Source organism: Zootoca vivipara, chromosome 10 (genome assembly GCF_963506605.1).
Source record: "Zootoca vivipara chromosome 10, rZooViv1.1, whole genome shotgun sequence".
NCBI lineage: Eukaryota > Metazoa > Chordata > Lepidosauria > Squamata > Lacertidae > Zootoca > Zootoca vivipara.
Window position 1 is genome coordinate 49,753,917 of NC_083285.1, and position 20,755 is coordinate 49,774,671.

The 20,755-nt window shown below is 40.7% G+C and overlaps 1 protein-coding gene across 13 annotated transcripts in view; it reads right to left on the bottom strand.

Moving 5' to 3' along the window:
* Positions 1-889: 889 nt before the first annotated feature.
* The window catches only part of MYBPC1 (myosin binding protein C1), a 90,452-nt gene continuing 70,586 nt past the window's right edge, over positions 890-20,755 (bottom strand). For 10 of the 13 annotated variants that reach the window (XM_060279916.1, XM_060279915.1, XM_060279914.1 and 7 more), the window contains 7 exons: positions 19,991-20,079; positions 17,416-17,611; positions 14,708-14,847; positions 11,946-12,105; positions 10,260-10,396; positions 8,828-9,014; positions 890-1,597 (listed from right to left, as the gene is read on the bottom strand). In XM_060279916.1, coding sequence (XP_060135899.1) covers positions 1,506-1,597; positions 8,828-9,014; positions 10,260-10,396; positions 11,946-12,105; positions 14,708-14,847; positions 17,416-17,611; positions 19,991-20,079 — 1,001 coding nt within the window. In that variant the 3' untranslated portion in view covers positions 890-1,505. Of the gene's footprint in view, positions 1,598-4,777; positions 4,818-6,051; positions 6,111-8,827; positions 9,015-10,259; positions 10,397-11,945; positions 12,106-14,707; positions 14,848-17,415; positions 17,612-19,990; positions 20,080-20,755 lie in introns of all 13 variants that reach the window. The other 3 variants (XM_035126768.2, XM_060279908.1, XM_060279913.1) reach the window with 2 other exon arrangements.

The window sequence follows — 20,755 nt, forward strand, 5'->3', positions numbered from 1 at the left end:
TTTCCAGATTGTGAAATGACCTAATCCCCATTATAACCTCCTAATCATCACGACATCTTGAAGAATGCATCTGGATCAATTTATAAATTTGTGGAGTCTAGACTTGACTTGCATTGGAATGAGCTAACTGTACTGAAATAAAATTTCCACAACATATTTTAAAAGGTTTACTTGGGCGCATTGATGCAGAGAATATTTTCTGTGAACCATGTTCTCTGTGCACACAAATGCTTTTCAGGTGGTGATTCTGGAGTTTTGAAGGATCTGTGTAGATTCTGAGTCATTTGCCACAGAAATGCATACCTGAGGACACTGGGGAGCATTATCTGGAGGCAAAACTGAGTATGAACTAGGATTTGGGCATGCCAGGCTTTCCCAAATTCAGACCTAATTGATGGAAATGAGGTATACTGAAGACATGTGTGAGAAGTTCATGATCCATTACAGGAGTCACTGTAAAATTTCAGTTAACAAGTCAAGATTTAATGCATGGCTTTGTGTTCGCTGTCATGAAGGGCTGTGGTGCTTTGGGGCAGTGCACTGTTTTGTAAAGGCCAAATATAAAGTTATAATACAATACAAAATAATATATTTTGCTGCATTCCCTAAACACACTTGTTAGTCCCAATGAACTCAGTGGGACTTCTGAGCAAAACTTATCAGTTAGATTTCACAACTAACTGTTGGTGCCTGTGCTGTAATTTGCACACAGTGTTATTGCACAACCACATGCAAAACCTCTGAATGCAAGTTGATTCTTGGCACCCATTTATAATCTGGTATCTGTCAATGCAGTCCGAGTAACAAAAGGCAAATAAACAACAAAGGCAGAACTGTAATGGTAGACCAGTTTGTAGCAAACACAAACATCACAGATACAGTACTGAGCTAGCTCTTAAACACTTCAGCTTTATTGTACATTACATGAAACTTTTAGTAGCCAAGAGATTCACAAAGGAGTGAGATGAACAGAAATCCTTCTAACTGAAGATACATTCCGCTGAAATAAACTGTTAAATGCTGCAAATCACATATGCCAAACAGTCCATTTTTAGCAGCCTAGGAAAGTGTTAGATCCATTATTTATCAAAAGAGGTATGTGTTTCAAGGCCTGACTGCACTGCCACTGGGTCTAGCAGTACCTGCTTCTCACAAAAAAAAAGAAGAAGAATCTATCTAGTTATATAAAGTACAAACTCAAATATTAGCTCCCATGCGTATTGGCATAGCTTTTCTCCCCCATTTCCTTGCTTTTCAGCATGAGAGAGAATGAATAAAACAAACAAACATAATGATGTGGATCATTGAAACATGGGTAAGCTTCAACTTCAACATTTCAACTTGAAAAAAGCAATCCATGCATGAATTTTCTTTCCAACAGCAGCAAGAGGGAAGGGGCAATGCAGTGGGCCATGCTGTGGGAGTGCCATGGTAGGAGTTAAACTGCTGCAGTGCTGGCTGCCAGTTTCCAGTGCAGTGGCGGAGAAACATTGTGGCCAGGCTCTTTACTTTTCCTCAGGGTTGCATGCTTTCATATAGGAGTCAATGATATGTGGGGGCACCCCTTGCAATAGTAGTCTGAAGAATGAGACCCCACCTACGGACAAGGAGGAAGACAATAGTTAAAGCAATCAAATGAACAGGTGTTTGCAAAAACTGAATTCCAGCTGTAAGTGTCCTGATATCCCACAGGCATTGACATTGGGTGGGTGGAGTGCAAGAAGCTGAGTCTGCTTCCAAGTAAACTAATTTAGGATTTGCAGCCTTGATGTATTTCTGACTGCAGCATTATTTTTTTCTTCATGTAGGGTGAAATGGATCCCTTGGAAAGAGGGCCATCAAGGACTCATTGGTTCCATGTACAGTCAATGGAGACTTAGAACCAAATCAGAACCTAGGTAGACATCACGTTTGCCATGGGAATGCTGACAACAATGGGCTTCCTAATGACAAGCTATTGTTGGCCCCGCTGTAAAGTCTGCAAGTACTCGTCAGGTGAGCTGGTGCCATCGTGCTGCAAGTCTCCACACCCTCTACCAACAGAACATGATGGCGAGTCACATGTATTGGTAATGGTGGCAAGAAGACTCAATGTGATGAAACTGATCCATGTGGCAAGTCCTTGTACCAGACCAGAGCACACATTACGATTGCCAGAGGGATGCAAAAGCAGATTCCCGGTGGCAATTCCTTCTCTCAGTTCTTGTTGTAACCCACCCTGGGGTCCTTGAAGTGTGGAGCTTATTTATTTATTTATTCATTTAATAAAATAAATAAATAACCTATTGGTAGCATTATGGTTAGACATTAAATGTGTGGTTAAATGTGTGCTTCCGTGTCTCTTCCTTGCATCTTCCAGCAGTTGAAATAGATGTGTGACATGACATCATTGCATTGTGTCACCTGCCATTTGTCATCTAATGAAGTGCTGAATGCTGTCATGTTGTATCAATTACTTCCTTTCAATTATACCACACCATGAAACATGAATCAGCCAAGTGTAAGGTAACATTTTGTTCAGCCCCAAGAGCTGAGCAAATGAGTGCTTATGGTGAGATGGTCAGGTGATTGTTGCACAACTCTCAACCAACACCTATTTACTGCATTACGACTCAAATCATTTCGGCGGTTTTGCAGTGGCATGGGGAAAATGGGGGCAGTATCAAGTTGTGTGGAGGAGAAATAAGTTACAAAATGTAAAACAGCTTGAATCCCCAAACCACAGCACACTTGCTTATAAGTGACATTAAAGCCAGCAGACCTTATTTTTCAGAAAACAGTATTCAGTTCAATTATTACATCTAGTAACAGTAATAACATTTCCTTTGATGCTTTTTCAAGGTTTTAAGGAATGTTTCAACTGAACACATAAATAATTCTTTGGGTGTTTTTTTTGGGGGGGGGGTGCTAAATCTGTGGCCACAAAGAAATTAAGAAGCTGGATGCAGATCACTTTTGTGCTCACAGTTACAAATTATACAAACATGCTTAGAGAATAATATCTTTGCCCATCCTTAGTGCTAGTCAAAATGTGAACATTGCCTTCTTAGAAAGGGCTCCTGTAGCTAAGGAGCCTTTGTGCAGATGATTCTTCCAATGATTTGTCATTAGACCAAGAGAAAATAGGACCTGGGCTTGCACAGTTGGAGCTTCCACATGGTTCCTTAACATGTTACTGCAGCAATGTTTGCATGCAGGAAAACATGTGGGAAGGGATAATGATATGATTAATTCTTATGTTAGCCCCACCTGCTATCCACCTATTTTATAGGCTGTGATATGAGATGGAGCAACAGGAACCAGGAAACACGCCACTCCAGTAAAAACAGGTCAACAACCCATCAGTGCATTACAAAGCAATAGACCTAATAATAATAATAATAATAATAATAATAATAATAATAATATATTTATACCCCGCCCATGTGGCTGGGTTTCCCCAGCCACTCTGGGCGGCTTCCAACAGAAATATTAAAATACACTAATTTCTTAAAGATTAAAAGCTTCCCTAAACAGGGCTGTCCTTTCCCTTGAATTAATTATCAATGTTGTGGCCAATCTTTTTTTTTGGTACCTTTTTGATTACCCAGGGTGTCTTCTGGGTAATCTGAGGCTAAGGTATGCTGTGGATTCATGAAGCAAGAGAGTTTTGTGTGTATAGCCCCTTCTTTACACTAGCTGAAGTCCAAACTCTCAATAGTGGTTCCCTTAGTGCAGTGATGGCCAAACTTGGCCCTCCAGCTGTTTTGGGACTACAACTCCCATCATCTCTAGCTAACAGGACCAGTGGTCAGGGATGATGGGAATTGTAGTCCCAAAACAGCTGGAGGGCCAAGTTTGGCCATCACTGCTTAGCATCCTGAGGCTCATTAAGGAGGGAGGAAAAACCCAAGAACCCTTGCTATAAGTGTCCTAGAATTGCCACCAGTTCTGGCAGTATGCGACGAGTAAGCATGGCCTCTAATAACTGAAAACTTACCTTCTGATGCATTTCCGATTCATGCCATAAACCTAAAGCACCAGGACTTTCCAAAGATGAACTTACCAATTGCTTCCAGTAAGTTTCAGCTCTACTGAGTCATGTTTTACCTCTGACCCTTAGGGAGTAAGCTTTTTCCACATTCAACCAAATGAAATTACAAGTTGCATTTCTGTGCAATCTCCCATATCCAGCTGAAACTGCATTATTTGGGTTGTCTTGACTCAAAGTAATTAAGACATGCCACTGAAGGTTTTGGGTTTTGGGTTTTGTTTTTAAAAAAATAGGCTTTGCTTTCCGAATCTTCAGTGAGTAGACACACATTTTTTTAAAAAAACTGGCATGCTTTTAAAGCATTCTTTAAAGTCACTGTAGTGTAATTTTCAAGTAAAATTAGGTTTGGTATAAATAGCGTCATTTCTTTAGGCCACTGAACCTTGAGGCCAATTACTAGCTTTAGGTGCTAGAGTGCTCGGATACATGGCTTGCTTTTTATGTAAAGTAAGCTGTTAACATGGCTCAGGCTTTGTTGCGTCTTGAAGTATTTATATCTACATATGCTGTTAGTAAGTGGTTGCGTCGCTGCAGGGAGTTGCTATCACAAGCATTTATTGGACGGATTCAGCAAAATTTGTTAATTAAGAGCACAGTGATATAAAAGTCAGTCTATTACAATATTGATTCTAAAACCCCATTTTCATTAAATGACATAATGAAAATTATGCCATACGGTGGAAGGTTTTGTATGACGTAACAACAGACATAAGCTTCATATGCAGGGACCATATGAAAGCTTACCTTAGATGACACTATACATTCAAAAATCCTTACTGTGTAACTAAGGGAGAGAGAGAGAGAGAAGTTGTAAGCACTTAACTTGCTAAACACAAAAGTACAGAACTTGTTGAGTGTAATTATGTTCGCAACTATGATAAGATGACGTTTTAATCCTTAGTCATGTAAAAGATGTAAGAGAAAGAGAGGAAAGCAAATGGAGTGTCAAAATCGGCAGGGATCTAGCACTACTTCAACATTAACTATTAATACGTGAAGGTTTATTAATTGTGCACAAACATAAATGATTGGCAGCTAATATAGAAGACACAATGGAGCCAATCAGATTGTGACACTAAAACTAAACAAGGTCAAATAAAACTAAACTAAATCACAGACATATATATATCCAGGATGTTTATCAGTACAGGAAAAAAACCACACATGTAGTATTGAACTATTGATATATATATGTATGTATAAGCATAGGCTGAAACTCTTAACAGGCAAAATTATCAAGTTTTGTGTACATAAAAAGTTGCACAATTTATGATGCAATCTTATACACACTTACCTGGGAGTAAGTCCCAGTGAACAAAATGGGATTTACTTCTGAGTAAACATGCACAGGATTGCACTGCATATCTAGTTTATACCTTTGTAAGTTAATGCATATATCTCTTAAGAAACAGTGTTTATTCTACATGTGTTTGGGGAATGGTAAGAAGGGAGCAGCCGTTAAAAGAAATATCCAAACTAGGTAGAATGGTTAGTACAGTATACAGGTTGCTATTTGCTATATAAGATTACAATCCTATGCATATTTTCTCAGAAGCAAGTTCCACTGTGCTCAGTGGACTTAGTTTCCTGGTAAGTATGCATAGGATTGCAGCCTTAGTTTTGGACCTAATAGTGTACAGTCATTTTATAACGTCTTGCTGCTCATTCAAATAAAAAAAGGATTATAGGTAGCTCTTTCAGGCTATCTGAATGTTAAAATTAACTGCATAGACACCATTCTTTGATGTATGCTAGCTGCTGATACATAAGCAAAAAAAGTTACTTTAAGACAGAGATGAAATAGAAGTTCTCACCTAAGGTCTTCATAATCTGGATATTAGTACCTAAAGTCTTGATGAATTTGGCCTTTTTTTGCTCATGCCATAACCAGTATGCCATGAACAACTATATAATCTAAGGGCAAAGATGAAATGCACACTTCTCATGCAAACACATTTTATACAGGAAGAAAGGAATGGAATGGAAGGTAATGCCCAGGGGAATATGATTTCAGAAACCTGTTTCTGCCCCGCCGAGAAGATTGGTTCTCCTGGGGTAATTACGCCATGATATATCACTGCAGAATTAGAATATTTGTACCAATATTTATTTTCATTTGAAATTATTTTGCATAAATGTTTAACAGTGTCAAGCTTGTTTTATTTCAGTTGGTAAACACCAGTTGTAATTTTTCAGTAGTTTTTAATTGACAAAGGAAACAAAAACCTGGACACATATCATGATTTTTAAAAAAATAATAATTAAAGACTTGTCTGCACCAGTCTTTTTTCATAGAATTTGAACCTCATCAGACAGGCATAATTCAGACCTAGCTCCCAGCAGCTTGCTCTCTTCTGCACTTCAGATGGGGGCAGTGGGAACAGCAGTGCCACTTCAGGGGAGACCACTGGGCAGAGGAAGCATTAAGCAGGAATGCTTCTTATGCTACGCCTATGGTAGCTGTATGGTAGTTTGCAAATAATCTTGAATTGCAGCTAGTGCAGACAAGCTTCAGCAATAAATAACGTGCCCTTTCGGAATCATAAAAATAAATATATTGAGCAGCAGAAGAGGTGGTGACTTAGCAGTTCTTTCAGAATTGGGGGCAAGTAATTTTTTTAAAAAAACACCAAAACGGTAATGAGTAGTTGTCCTTTTTAAGGATGATGGATGATGATGGATTTTAGTTTTGTTGCACCTCATTATTTTCAGACCCACTAAAGTCAATTACGTGGATCTGAAGGGTGAGCTCCCGTTGCTCGGTCCCAGCTCCTGCCCACCTAGCAGTTCGAAAGCATGTCAAAGTGCAAGTAGATAGATAGGTACTGCTCCGGTGGGAAGGTAAATAGCATTTCTGTGTGCTGCTCTGGTTTCGCCAGAAGCGGCTTAGTCATGCTGGCCACATGACCCAGAAGCTGTACACCGGCTCTCTCGGCCAATAAAGCAAGATGAGCGCCGCAACCCCAGAGTTGTCTGCGACTGGACCTAATGGTCAGGGGTCCCTTTACTTTTACCAAACTAGATATGACATGGGAAATCAAAAAGGAATGCTGTCTTTGGACATGTTCATAGCAACCTGGGAGGTGATTCAGACTGGGACTGTGGCACTGGGGAAGGCAGGGTTCCCTAATGCCATTTACCCAAACTAAAACGGATCCTTCCCAAATCTGCTGCATGCTGTGTGGGGCAAACAGGAGTTCAGATGAAGCAGCTAATCTCTATACACACAACTAAAAAGAGAGCTACCGGTAGAGCCTAATGCTAGAACCAAACCCTTCTTAACAGGGACCAGCACTATTCATTTCAACTGGAAAGTGCGGCAGATCCAATTATCCACTCAACTGAAATGCAAATTAATGGCAATGCATATATCCAACCCCCACTGAAATGAATGGGGCAGCCTGTATGGGGAGAAGACTACCTTGTACAAAAGCATTTGATTCCAGCATCAGTGTACTGCTTGAAACACCTAAATGTTCTTAGGATAAGTAACTAAATCGATGTAAACATTGTTGACCTTGTGATTGGTTATGAGGAAAGTATGAGCTACATGCTCAACCAGTTTAGCAGGAAGGAAGGCTGCTGAACTGTTCTAAGGATGGATTATCAACCAGCTGGTTAAGTAAGGGGTGTTTGACTTGAGTTAATAAAACAGTATCAAATACCAAATTTTGTGGGTAGGGAGTAGGGAAAAGGAAATAAACACAAGTCTGGGATGGGATATTCGCAATAAAAGGGATTTTTTTTTCCAGCTGTGAAGCAAAATGAAATGCATGCTTTCAGTGTGAAGATGTTTAGCTTTTCCATCTCTGGAAGTTAAAACAGAATTTTATGGCTTGGGATGTAGCAAAAAACTGTTATACATGGAAGGACTCATGGATGGAAAAGCTGTGAATATGAACATTTTAGAGCCATTTTTACCACAATGTATGAGTCACTGGTGGCACAAAAATCGTTGTGGCTTAAAAAAAATAATTGTGGCATTTTTATCCTGGATTGTGAGTAATGCAATTACAGATTGAGTTTCTGCAGCAGCGTGGGATTTATAACTGGAAAGCTTATGCTTTATAATGAAAGATTAGTCCAACCTGACCTTTTAGGCTTGAAAATAAACAAAATGGATTTTCTATAGCTAATTGTTTCTCATGTGGTAGAGAACAGTGAGCTCTGCCTGGGATGATGTCATTGCTTCTATGTGGACATCAGAGTAAAAAGAGTCAAGAAATAGGACTACTATATCCTAATGCTCAATTGAGTTGGGCAAGATAACTAATAAATTACATAAACAGTTAATCAAAGTCCAGAACAAACAAATGCAATAAACCAATAAAACATTAAATAAATTGAAAGAGAAACATATGGAGTTCCAATCACATTTCATCCTTTTATCCTCCCTATAACGTTATTGAGATGTATTATTGACATTCACAAATATTTCACCAACATCTTGCTATTGTTTTCTGTGTGTGTGTGTGTGTGTGTGTGTGCGCGCGCGCTTTAAGTGGTTTTACAACTTCTTTTCTACTTCAATTGTTGTTACCCAGAGACCTTTCAGTTATGGGGTGGCCTACAAATGACACAAGTAAATAGATAAATGGTCAATAAATCAACTGCTCCCTCATAATAGTCTATCACCATTTCACTCATTCATTTTACTCCTCCAAACTAAACAACAACAAATAGCAAAATGTAGCTCTCTACTATGATCACAAACATTAAGAAAGTAAGGCTCATGACCTGATCTATATTTCTCTCCCCTCAAAAACAATTTTGGGCTCATTGAGACAACCTTACCTCTAACTTCCAATTTGCATTCAACTTCTGCCTCACCCAGACTGTTGACAGCCTTGCAAGTGTACGTGCCGCCATCAAAGTGGCTGGGCTTGCGGAGCTCCAAGGTGCAAACTCCCTGGTTACCAAACATTCTGTACCGGGGGTCATTCATGATAACTATTTTGTTCTTCATCCATGTTATCTTGGGCTGCAGTTAAAAAACAACAACACAGAGTAGTTCAAAACAAAACAAAAAGTTAAATTTCCTTTTGTGGTTTTATATCAGTTAGGTTAGGTTTTATATTAGTTGGTTGGGTTTGAGGAGTGGGACACCTGTTTGGATTGTTTTTACTGTTATTTCCTAAATTCTATAGTTAGGTGTGAAGATTCTGAGGAAAGTCCAATGCAGGTTCCTTTACCTTTCAAAACCAACATCCCCAATAGACTTACTACCCAGGTTAAAGAAATTATTATTATTATTATCCAGGTTATTATTATCCAGGTTAAAGAAAACAGTGTCCGTTAAGGCGATCATGTCTATAGAAAAAGAAAAAGATGTATCTGAAGTTCCCAATATTTTTCTCACCGTACTCTCCCAATTTCCCCAAATAAAAATTAACAGGGAAATGATACATCTGCTTAATTTCTGAGTCTCAAGCTGCCAGGAAAGCTTCAGGAGGAGTAAAAATTTGGCAACTGTGAGTAGCTCAAGTATATAGTTTAAAAAGGATTAAGTAAGTATGAGAGAGCCTTCTTGGTGGCTACTCCCAGATTGTGGAAGTCCCTTCCAGGGGATGCTAGGCTCCTCCCCTTTGCTTTGATTTCACTGGCAGGCAAAGGCTTTTTTGTGCAGAAAGGCCCTTGGCCATTAACTGGCTGTTTGTGGCTGGGTCTGCTGAGACTGGGTGTTGGGCTTGTGTTTTGGTGCTTTTGACTGATTTTAAGGGTTTTTTAATACCGTTTTAATTGGGTTACTTATTTGTTTTTCCAGTATTTATATTTATTGTGTTTTTTTAGCTGTATCTATTTTGATATATGCTGTGAGCAACCTTGGGTCGTTCACTGGGAGAAAGGCGTGGTTTAAATAAAATGAATGAACGAGTAAGTACCACAGTAGCTACACAGTAGAGATGAAGAAGCAAAGTAGGTTGTTTTTGGTCTTGAGATTACTGATCTATTTTGCTAAACAGCAGGAGTGTGGAAGAGGTGGGATCTTAGGAATCCAGTCTTTACTACAGCCTTTGCCAAACTTTTGCCCTCCAGATGTTTTGGACTACAATTCCCATCAGACCCAGCCAGGTGGGCACTAAGTTGGTGAAGCCTACTTTACTATATAATCTTTCCCTTGCCTGCTAAGTTCAGGTCTGCTTTGTGAACAGATTAAAGCACTGTCCCATCTGGAAATGTCTGTGTTGATGTACAGACTTTTATGTCATTCAGCATAATAGCTTACCTTGGGATTTCCTCTGACGCTGCAGTTCAAAGTTGTATTGTAACCAGACACAGCATATGTATTAACTAAAGGCTGGGTAAACATTGGTGGTTCATTGAAATTGAAGTCCTCATAAACTGGGTTTTTGTAGACTTTCCCTGTAAAACAAAAGTTCAGGAACTGCTAGAAAAATAGTATTTTTTTTTTTTTATAGCTATACTGTGTGGCTGATATTGTTCCTATTAACAGGTATGTAAAATCGTAAGAGCAGGCCTAGCATGCGACACACATCATCAAACACTAAATCAAGAGAGAATTAACACAGGCTGCTTTAGAGGAATATTGGATTGTGGAGAATCACTGCCACGAAATACTGTTTACATCTTAACAACCCTTTTTGGAACCTTCATTCTGTTTACCACAACCAACTATGCTATTCTATCCTTTATACTATAGAATCCCTCTTTTTTTCATTTCTACACTGCCTCCATGTTTTCCTTCTTCCCTGTCCACAGGTGCTGCAGTTGAACTAAACAGCAAGTGTGTGGAAGAGGTGGCACCTTAGCAGCTCATTAATTACTGCAGCTTTCACCATCCTGGTGTCACAACCTGAGGTTGAGCTCCAAGACTGAGTGAAAAGTATGGATTGCTAGATCAGACCAATGGTGTATCTAATCTAGCATTGTGTTCCACCTGTGGCCAACCAGACAGATGCTTATGGAAAGCCCACAAGCTAATCAGGAGGCCTGGAGTGTACTCTTATTATTTCCGTTGTTTGCTACGCCTGATAGTGTAGCCATTCAGAATCCTCATTTTGCTCAAAGCAGAATACCTTTCATGGAAAGAAGTGGGATGTGACAGTTCTGCAATAAAGCAAGAGCTGGCCAAATCTCCCTTGTAAAGCAGACACAGGTTAAGTCTTCCTTATGTTCTCAAAATAGGATGGTAAGTAGTTTACGGGCTTTGGGAACAATATGGCTTTGGCATAATATGCAGTGACAGGAAGCATTCGACTTTTCTAACCATCTTCCTCTTTCCTCAAAACTAGGTTGGCGTGTGTGTGTGTGTATGTACGTACACACACACACACACACTTTAGAAGTATTCTGAATATTGCATTGTTCAGACAGGCCTTTGCAATATGTTTTTCTCTTTTTAAAATAACTGGGACTTATTGATGTTCTATTGATGTTTATATGGATGCTTCTGCTGATTTTATTGTAACTTTGTATGCTGTATACCACCTTGATATACTGTACCTTTAGGAAAGTGAGGTTTTTAAATACTTAAACAACAAATACATACATCTGCCTGAATGGAATGTGATTGCTATGAGCCAATTATGTGAACTGGCTCTCAGCACAAACTTGACAGCATTCCTGCAATGCACTGAATGAGATAATCCACACTATGAGCACATCACTTGGTTGTGCACTGTGCAGAACGGCAAAATCAGACCACTACACATTCAGGCCAGCTGAAATTTTGTTTCAGCATTATATGGAAGGTAAAAACAAAATTCCCATTGATTCTGGTGAGTGAGTTCTACATCTTATGTGAATTTATCATCTAAGTAACTTGAACAAACAGGTGGCTTTTTCTCTCTCAAAGACAAATAGATAATGCCTCAACTCCAAGAAATGAGTGCTCTGTGTTCTGTGTTGTATTCTATTTCAGTGTCATAGTTTTAGAGTTAATCTAGCTAACCATCCTTGGCAATCACAGCGCTCTCCATTGTCCTTGTTGCATCCTCACTGAGGCCACACATATTTTCAGCAAAGATCCGGAAGAAATACTCATTCCCAATGATAAGTTCAGTAATGGTAGCGCTGGTCCGATGGTAGTGTTCAATGACGGTGAACCATTCCTGCAAGATACAAGACCAGGTTAAATTGCTATGAACAACTCAATCCCGTGATTATCAATTCATAAGTAAGGCCCACTGACTTCAGTGAGACTTACTTCCAGGGAAGCATGCATAGGACTTGCTTCCATTACTAAGCAAACTGACATTTCATAAATGGGTCCCCTGGGAAGACAATCAAGAGATCAAATGTTAAGGGAAGTAAGAAAGTTCATCAAAAAGGCCAAGGTGAAACAGAAATAAAGATATCCATTTAGTTCTATAAGTAGCAGCTGCTTATGTAACAAAAACAGCAACCATATGCCATACACCATTTCATAGGTTTTCCAAAGTACCCAATTATGGCAAATGATAAGCTTTTTGAATAGCTGTACTATTTTGATGAAGCTGCACTTCATGAAATGTGAAGTAAGAACTAATTTACTTACTTACTTACTTACTTACTTACACTTTGCAGTAAAATATGAATAGAAAGTGAATTCTAGTAATTGGCACATTCCCTTTAGTAGTCCAGATGATCATTCTAGGAAAAGCAATATGCTGAAATTTGAGTTTTCTGAACTTAGGGGTGGGGAACAGGGCAAAGTTCACTTTGCTTGTTGATTGCTAAAGTGCACCACAGATAAGAAAGGCAGAGACTGGAGTCGAGGTGGGGGGGGGGGGTGAATGCAAAACCCTTCCCATTGAAGGAATTGCGTCCACAGTACCTAGTTTGCTTGCTTTTTCTTATTTACACTTATAGATTGCCCTTTAAACCCTGTGATCCCAGAACAGTGAACACACATGATGAAACCATGGAACAATTCATTTAAACATAGTCAAAACATTGCATTGCATAAAACCAACAAAGCAGTTCAGCAGTAAACCTCAGAATCAGCATGGCCACTCACAGACCTCTTTCAAATTATTATGTATTGTATTCATTAGTACCCCCCCCCCCCAACTGAGAACTGACCCCTAAGATCTTACAAAGTGTTACAATCATTAAAACTAAGTATACAAACCAAAATAAAATGAAAAGCTTAGAAGCACAGCCTGTGTGTTATATATCTATATATAGACATATTCACATGTGCAGACCTAATTCAACCTGCAGTCTGAGGCTCCTTCATCTTGCCTGTCTTTGCTCCACCCTCTTCATACCTCTTTGGGTTCTGGGGAACCAGGGGGGAGAGGAGCTTCTGCCTCTGATTCTGAACTGCTCCCTGCCACAGCCTTTCCTGTTCACGAAACCCTGTTATCTCTTCAGCTTCTGACAACTCCTCCTACCAGTTTGCTCCCTCTTCTCCCTCTGACCACTCATCGTCATCCCACCACCAATGCCCTGGCTCTGAGCCTTCTTACTTTGGGGGTTCCCTTTGGGGTTTCCCAACTGGTGCCTCCCACCACTGCTTTGCATGCAGCCAATCCATGACATTCAGGGGGTCACCAATGAAAAGGCTCATTCTTGTGTTGCCACTCTCTGCACCTCCTTCATAGGGGGCACACAGAGAAGGTTGTCACATGATGACTGCAGGGTCTGGGTTGGTTTATGCCTGGGTGAATATATTATATAGCTAGGGTAGAATAGTTATCCACCTTAAAGCAGCAATGTTGTTAATGGAAGATTAAATCCATTCAAGAATACTTTATTGAGTACAGTGTGCAAAGCACACTTCAAAAGACTTTTGTTCAGCTTGGCAGAGAAATAACAGCAATGCAAACAGTATAAAGTTCACAACAGTCACAGCAACTGAGACTAGGGCAAGAGAGGACTGGGCTTTGTTTCGTTTACTTATTTAGTAAAAAAATGTACAGGGGCGTAGCCAGGATCAAAATTAGGGGGGGCAAGGGGTGGGGGAGGGGAGGGGCCACAGTGGGGATGTGGGCAGGGCTACGTGGCCTGCGCCTCCCAGTTCTTCCGAGGAGGCGGCCCCAGGCTCCCGCGCCCAGCACGTAGCTCAAGAGGCGCGCGGGGAGCGCGAGCTTGTGCCTGCCTCCTCTGCGCCTCCCAGCTCTTTCAAGGAGGCGGTCCCAGGCTCCCACGCCCAGTACAAAGCTCCAGAGGCGCACGGGGAACGCGAGCCTGTGGCTGCCTCCTCCGCTTATGCTCCCCGCTCCCGCTTAGCGCTCCTCCGCTTGCGCTCCCCGCGCGCCTCTGGAGCTTCGCGCCGGGAGCGGAAGCCTGGGGCTGCCACGCTGCGCCCCTCAGCCTTTTGCTTCTAGGGGGGGCAATTGCCCCCTCCTGCCCCCCTGCCTACGCCCATGAAAATGTATTAACTGCTTTACTCCTCAAGTCAATTGAAGAGAGCACAGTGGGGGGAAACCATCTAAACATTACCAACAGGTCCAGAGTGCAAAATTACTTAACACCACTGCTGATTTTGAAGTTAATTGGCAGCAGAGAAAAATATCCAATGGTCTTATGAAGTAAGGGATTTTCTTGGCCACAAATATCACAGATGCTGGTCAAATTCGTTGTAAAGTCCTTTGTAGCAGCAGAAGCTGAAAAGGCAGCTTGTATCTTGTATCACAAAAGCACACAACACCCAGTAGCAACCTTTTCAAACAACCTTGCACATAAAAGTCTCATCCTAAGATTTGCTGGGTCAAAAAGTCTACTTACCATGCTTTTTTTGTCAGCTTTTTGAATTGTGTACCCAGTTATGTTTGCATTGCCATCATCCTTGGGTGGCTCCCATTCCAAAGCAACATTCTCTCCCCAGACATCTGCAATTTTTACAACTTGTGGTGGGCCTGGACGATCTGTGGCAATAAAGTTGCACCATCAACATTTCTCACTTTTCCACAGCAACAATATGCTAAATTTGCCTAAGTGTTTAACAAGCCATGAGTTAACCACAAACTGATGAGCAGGGGTTCAATCTCCAGTTTGGTTTCACACTGCTATTCACTGCTGGAAACAAGAGTTGCTCGGCCAACACAGAATTTAACCTTGCACTAGCACTCATTAGATGATGTCATGAATTATGTTGGCTGGTGGTTGGGTGCACATGGTTTGGGGAAAATGGCTTGAGGAGCCAATTTGGACCTCTGGGAGGCCAAAAGTGGCCACAGGCCAAATTGTCCCCACCTCTAATTTAAAAGATGTATTTTCTCTCTCCTGATCAAATGATCCCCAAGTGGCTTACATTTTATAACAATATAGAACAAAATAATTAACTTGTCTCCCTTGGTAGTGGGGTGACCAACAGAGAGCTGGGGAGACATTACATTCCTATTGCCTTAAGGGGCCTACTGTGACCCCAGACACCATAGGCTAATTCCCCTGCAGGAAGCCTGCTTCCAGGCAGAACTGGCTTGTAGTTGTGGGGATTATTGTGTGATCAGATAAACTGCAGCTTCTGACTTGCCTCTCAGTAGCAGAGAAGCCAAGAGAGATGCTGGGGTGGGTTTTATTAACAATTATTTCCAACTCTCTGGTGTTCCTGCTGCTGTCTTTGCAGGGTTTACAGTGAGCCCAGGGAAAATAGATTCTCTCTCCAGAAAGCATGATTGAATTCAGCAGGCCTTAACTTCTGTACAAATTTCCATAGCACCGGCTGTTATTCACTTGCAGAAACTGAGTTTCTGGTTTTAATGACTCAAATGGAACTACAGACTGATTCATATAACTGCCGGGCTGGTCCCTCACTCCAGCTGTAACATCTGTATTCTAATGATCACATCCGTCAGGTGGATGATGCCAGCACTGAGGGAAGAGGTAGCACAATATCTACCCAAATTGTGCAGCTTTGGGTTTCAAGAGATTACTTCTGCAGCATAGGTTCTGATCACCTGGAAATATCAACCACACTAATTTGATAATAATATCTGTCCCATTAGTCCTCCATTTGCACACTTAAGTGATGAGTATAGGGAGAAGTTGAGAAACTAGAGGGATGTATCATGCTTGTATAGGTACAAAATGTATTTTAAGCAACTCAAGGGCAACTAATAGTAACAACAACAACAACAACAACAACAACAAAAGCTCAGTGAAGAGTGAACATGTTAAGTATCAAAAGTGTGTAAGTGTGTAATTAATAATGGAGCATTCTGGAAAATATCATGATTAGCTTGCTAAAACCCTGAACACTGATTAGAAGATGAGGATAAACTGTATCATTTTCTTGCAGGTTTTACTTGTATCAACTTAAATGTCAGTACTGTATTGCATTTAAAAACTTCAAATATAAGAGTCAAGATACTTCAGCAAATAATGAATGGCTGACATTCTCTAAATATTTTTTGAAAAAGAAACATCAGCATGTGTATCCTCAAAGCATCTAACTTTCTCAAAGGAATATTTGTGAGAAACTATTTTTCACTGTGAAAATAAGGAAAACCTTCCAGACTCACACAGAAACTAGGTCAGGTACAATCTCACAGCAGGAAGATTAACAGTTACATTGCTCTCTTGAGCCACTAGATTATCCTATTTGGCTTCTATTGATTTAAAAACAATAACAACAACTAGTACAATCCCTAAATTTAATTTCTAGCTTTGCTCATAAAAAGTCCTCCATGTTTCTTTCTGTTTACCTCTGTTCCCTCTGACAAAGGAATCTGTGTGTTTCACTTAAAGCTGGAGACAGATCTGGGTAACTCTTGGATTTTATATTTGGATAGAACCTAATCCAACTGAGTTTGCTATTCATTCCCTTTTAAGACTGTGACCAAATACAGACGTAGTTACAACATCAAACCAGCTTTTTTCCTGTCCCATTTACCCCTGACTTCTTAAACTTCTATCCTGAAGAACAATGCTAGAGAGCTCGAAAGCATGATCATTCTTGTGACATTTTGGTTTGCTCTAACGAAAGGATTTGGAGCTTTAATGGAACAACGCACTTCTCTTTGCTTTTTATTGATAAATATAAAATGTAATCATTCGGCAAAGTTAAATAGCTGAAATGTATGTCCAGTTTGACTTCCTGCACTTTCCCCTTCTAGTTATCCATTATACACTCTTGAACTGAAGTAGTGGATTAAAACAATATCAGAAAGAAGTGTGTCATATTCTGAAACTTATAGAACCATAGAATTGTAGTGTTGGAAAAGACCACGAGGGTCATCTAGTCCAGCCCCTGCAATTTTAATGCACAGAGTAATAAAGGATTCGACTTCATTTTAAAAACTTATGATGTATCTATCTCAATATGTTGTTTCTGGTAGCAGGCAGTTCCAGACACCACAGAGATCATAGAACAGTGGGTACTAACTCCTAGCTTCTTGCAGTCGTTTTAGGAATGCCCAAAACATGCCAAAGGATTGCTAGTACATCCCAATTAACAGCCTATATTCTTATCGCTTCCAAATTTTTACACATACCAACTATTTGAATCTCTATTGTGGCTTTATCCACCAGATTGTCTACTTTGACTTTCATGTCATATTTCCCAGAGTGGATCCTCTCTGCCTTTCGGATGAAGATGATTGTGTCATTTTCACTGTTGCGGATGTTAATTTGGTTCTTATCTACATGAGCTCCATTTTTCTTCCAAGAGACCTTAGGTCTTGGTCTTCCCTGTGGGGGGAAAACAAACAAACATGTCCACGGACCAAATTTATATGACTGTATTATTATTTTACAGTGATCTTTAAATAAGGTTAAACAAAGAACTGCATGTTTAAGTCAAGGAGCTGCTTACTGAACTATAACTGCAGGTTCAGACTGAATACATTGAGATATATTGCAGTTCTTTTGTTAAGTGATTTTCAAGGCAGAGGCTTCAAAATAACTCCCTGTGAGTTAAATGACAGTAAGAGAAAGCTGCACTTCTGATATTTTGTTTATTTATATCAGGCATGTCCAACAAGTAGATCGTGATCTACTGGTAGATCACTGGTAGATCATTGGCTCCCCCCCAAAGAAGCTGAACAACTGTGGCTCCCCTAAGAAAAGCTCAACATTTTACCTCCTCCCTGAAAAAACTCAACAACTTTGACCTGAACCCCCCCCCCCCAAATCTGTCTTCCTCCTTCCTAAAAAAAGTTCAACATCTTTGACCTGAACCCCAAAAGGGGGGGGGGTAGATCACTGCCAGTTTTTAACTCTGTGAGTAGATCGCTGTCTCTTGAGAGTTGGCCACCCCTGATTTATATGATATCTTACCTGCCCTTTAGTGTAAGGTCCCAGGGTGGGTTACACCAATACAATATTCAACAGATTAAACTGCTACAATTAATAACAAGCAAACGGTTCCAAATAAAGCAGAACAATATATGTTTTTTTTAAAAAAAGTGGGTCCCACAAAGCAAAACACCTTAACTGTCAAATGCCAGGGTAAATAAGTGCATCTTCAGTAAATGGTGAAAGCTATACAATGAATATGCTCCCTCTGTGGGGAGGTCAGTCTACAATTTAGGGGCTACCACAGAGAACTCTCAGGTTACCATTCTCCACATTTCTGGGGGTGACAGGGACTAGCAAGAGAGCCCCTTTTGCAGATCTTAACACCTGAGAAGGTTGAAAGGGTTGGAGACAGTCTTTCAGATATTTGGGGCCTAAGTCCTTAGGGCTTTAAACATTAATGAACATCCTGAACTAGGCTGGAAAAGAACTGACAATGCACATATATGTATTATTATAATAAGCACAGTATTAGTATAGTTTTGGGAGTTCAGAGTATACTCTTCAACTTTTTTGACATCACCAGCTAGTACATCTGAACAGATGCCATATTTTCCTCTTCTGGTCCTACAAGTATTCAATGAGAGGCTGAAATACCTGTTTCTTCCAGTGACTTCTTGGTAGTCCTGAGTAGTTCTGGGACTACAAGAAACTAATACAAACTTCTTCTTTTTTTTAAAAAAAAAGCCAGTGATAAGATAGCTTATTGAACACAGGCAGAAAATCTAGTAGCACATGCTGCTGTTTTGACACTACAGGCAGCCCCCCCGTTTACACGCTACAGGTAGGCAGCCGTGTTGGTCTGACACAGTCAAAACAAAATTTAAAAATCCTTCCAGTAGCACCTTAGAGACCAACTAAGTTTGTCATAGGTATGAGCTTTCGTGTGCATGCACACTTCTTCAGATACAATGAGACAGAAGTCACCAGACCCTTATGTATAGTCAGAGGGTGGGGAGGGGTATTACTCAGATGGGTGGTGGGAATGGGTGATTGGCTGATAGGAGTGGTAAACCTGTAGATGTAATAAAACAGCTACTTTGAGATCTTGTATACAAGATCTTTTATTACAGAAAAATTTCAGAAACAGACTGGAAAGAGAAGTTGCTGAATTGCAACTCATTACCAAGCTTAAAACCATGGAGAGACCTGGTCTGAATAAGGACACTGGATTCTTATCTCATTATACATGATCAAGCTTTCTTTAGCACCCCAGCCATTGCTTTTTCCTGCAAGACCAATTGCAGTCATTAACAGTCATTAACAGTCATCTACAGGTTTACCACTCCTATCAGCCAATCACCCATTCCCACCACCCTTCTGAGTAATACCCCTCCCCACCCTCTGACTATACATAAGGGTCTGGTGACTTCTGTCTCATTGTATCTGAAGAAGTGTGCATGCACACGAAAACTCATACCTATGACAAAGGTATGAGTTGGTCTCTAAGGTGGTCTCTTAGTTGGTCTCTAAGGTGCTACTGGAAGCATTTTTTTATTCCGTTTACACACGTTCAATATGTATGTGACCGTGTATACATGCATCGCGTCAAACCCAGAAGTGATCCGGAAATGTCATAAAGACATCACTGAAATGTCACTAAAAGGGCAGAATAGGGGCAGAGTGGGGTGTTTGAAGGCTGTTTCAATGGGTTTTAATTACATGTGATATCACCAATGTGCGCAGTGCCTCAGAATGTAACCCCTGCGTAAACGGGGGGCTGCCTGTGTCATGCAACATTCACATAAATAATTATATTTATTTGTTTCTTACCTGGAAGGGAATAACAAGATTCACAGCTTCTCCAACCCTTCGAACATATGTTTGCTTTAAGTGTCTTGGCAGACGAATCTTCGGGGGTTCTTAATTTGAAAAAGAAGGAAGGGGGAGTGCATTTGTTTGAAAAAGTATTTGATTAACTGGATCTGATCCTGGTTTCATATGCCAGTTAATAAACTGAGATGAGCTGAAGTGCTGGATACGGAGCCTGCAAAACCAGAGCCAGTACTCTTGCTTTGTTAAAGGAAGTTGATTACTTTGGGCTATCGGCAGTGCTATGACCACAGGACTTGCTTCTTTACTCCATCGTGCCTTATGGACTCTTTCTTGGTAATGACCGCTCCCCACATTAAACAGGGTGGGGGAGCAATTTTTGTGTGGTCGCGCACAGCCCCCTGGACAGAGCGGCTACCTGGTAGTTTGGATCTGGTCACTACCTCTCCAGGCGGGATACCTGGGGTCTCTGCCTACCCCAGCCAATCGTCCAATCCTGCCTGGGGAGGTGTTGCCAGGGGACAGGCCAGGTAAGGGGGAGGGACTGTCCAGCTCACACAATAAGATTTGAATCTTACCTGCAAGCAACAGTTGGCTCCAGAGCTTCTCCCACCCTCCAAACCCTAACTGAAGTTTTCTTTTGCAGGTTAACCTTTCCCCCCACAGGTACACAGGCACTGCTACGTCAGGGTCGCTGTTGAAGGGCTGGAAATGAATTTTCCCGCATTGGCAGGTTTTGCCTTTCCCATAGCAATATGTCAAAAC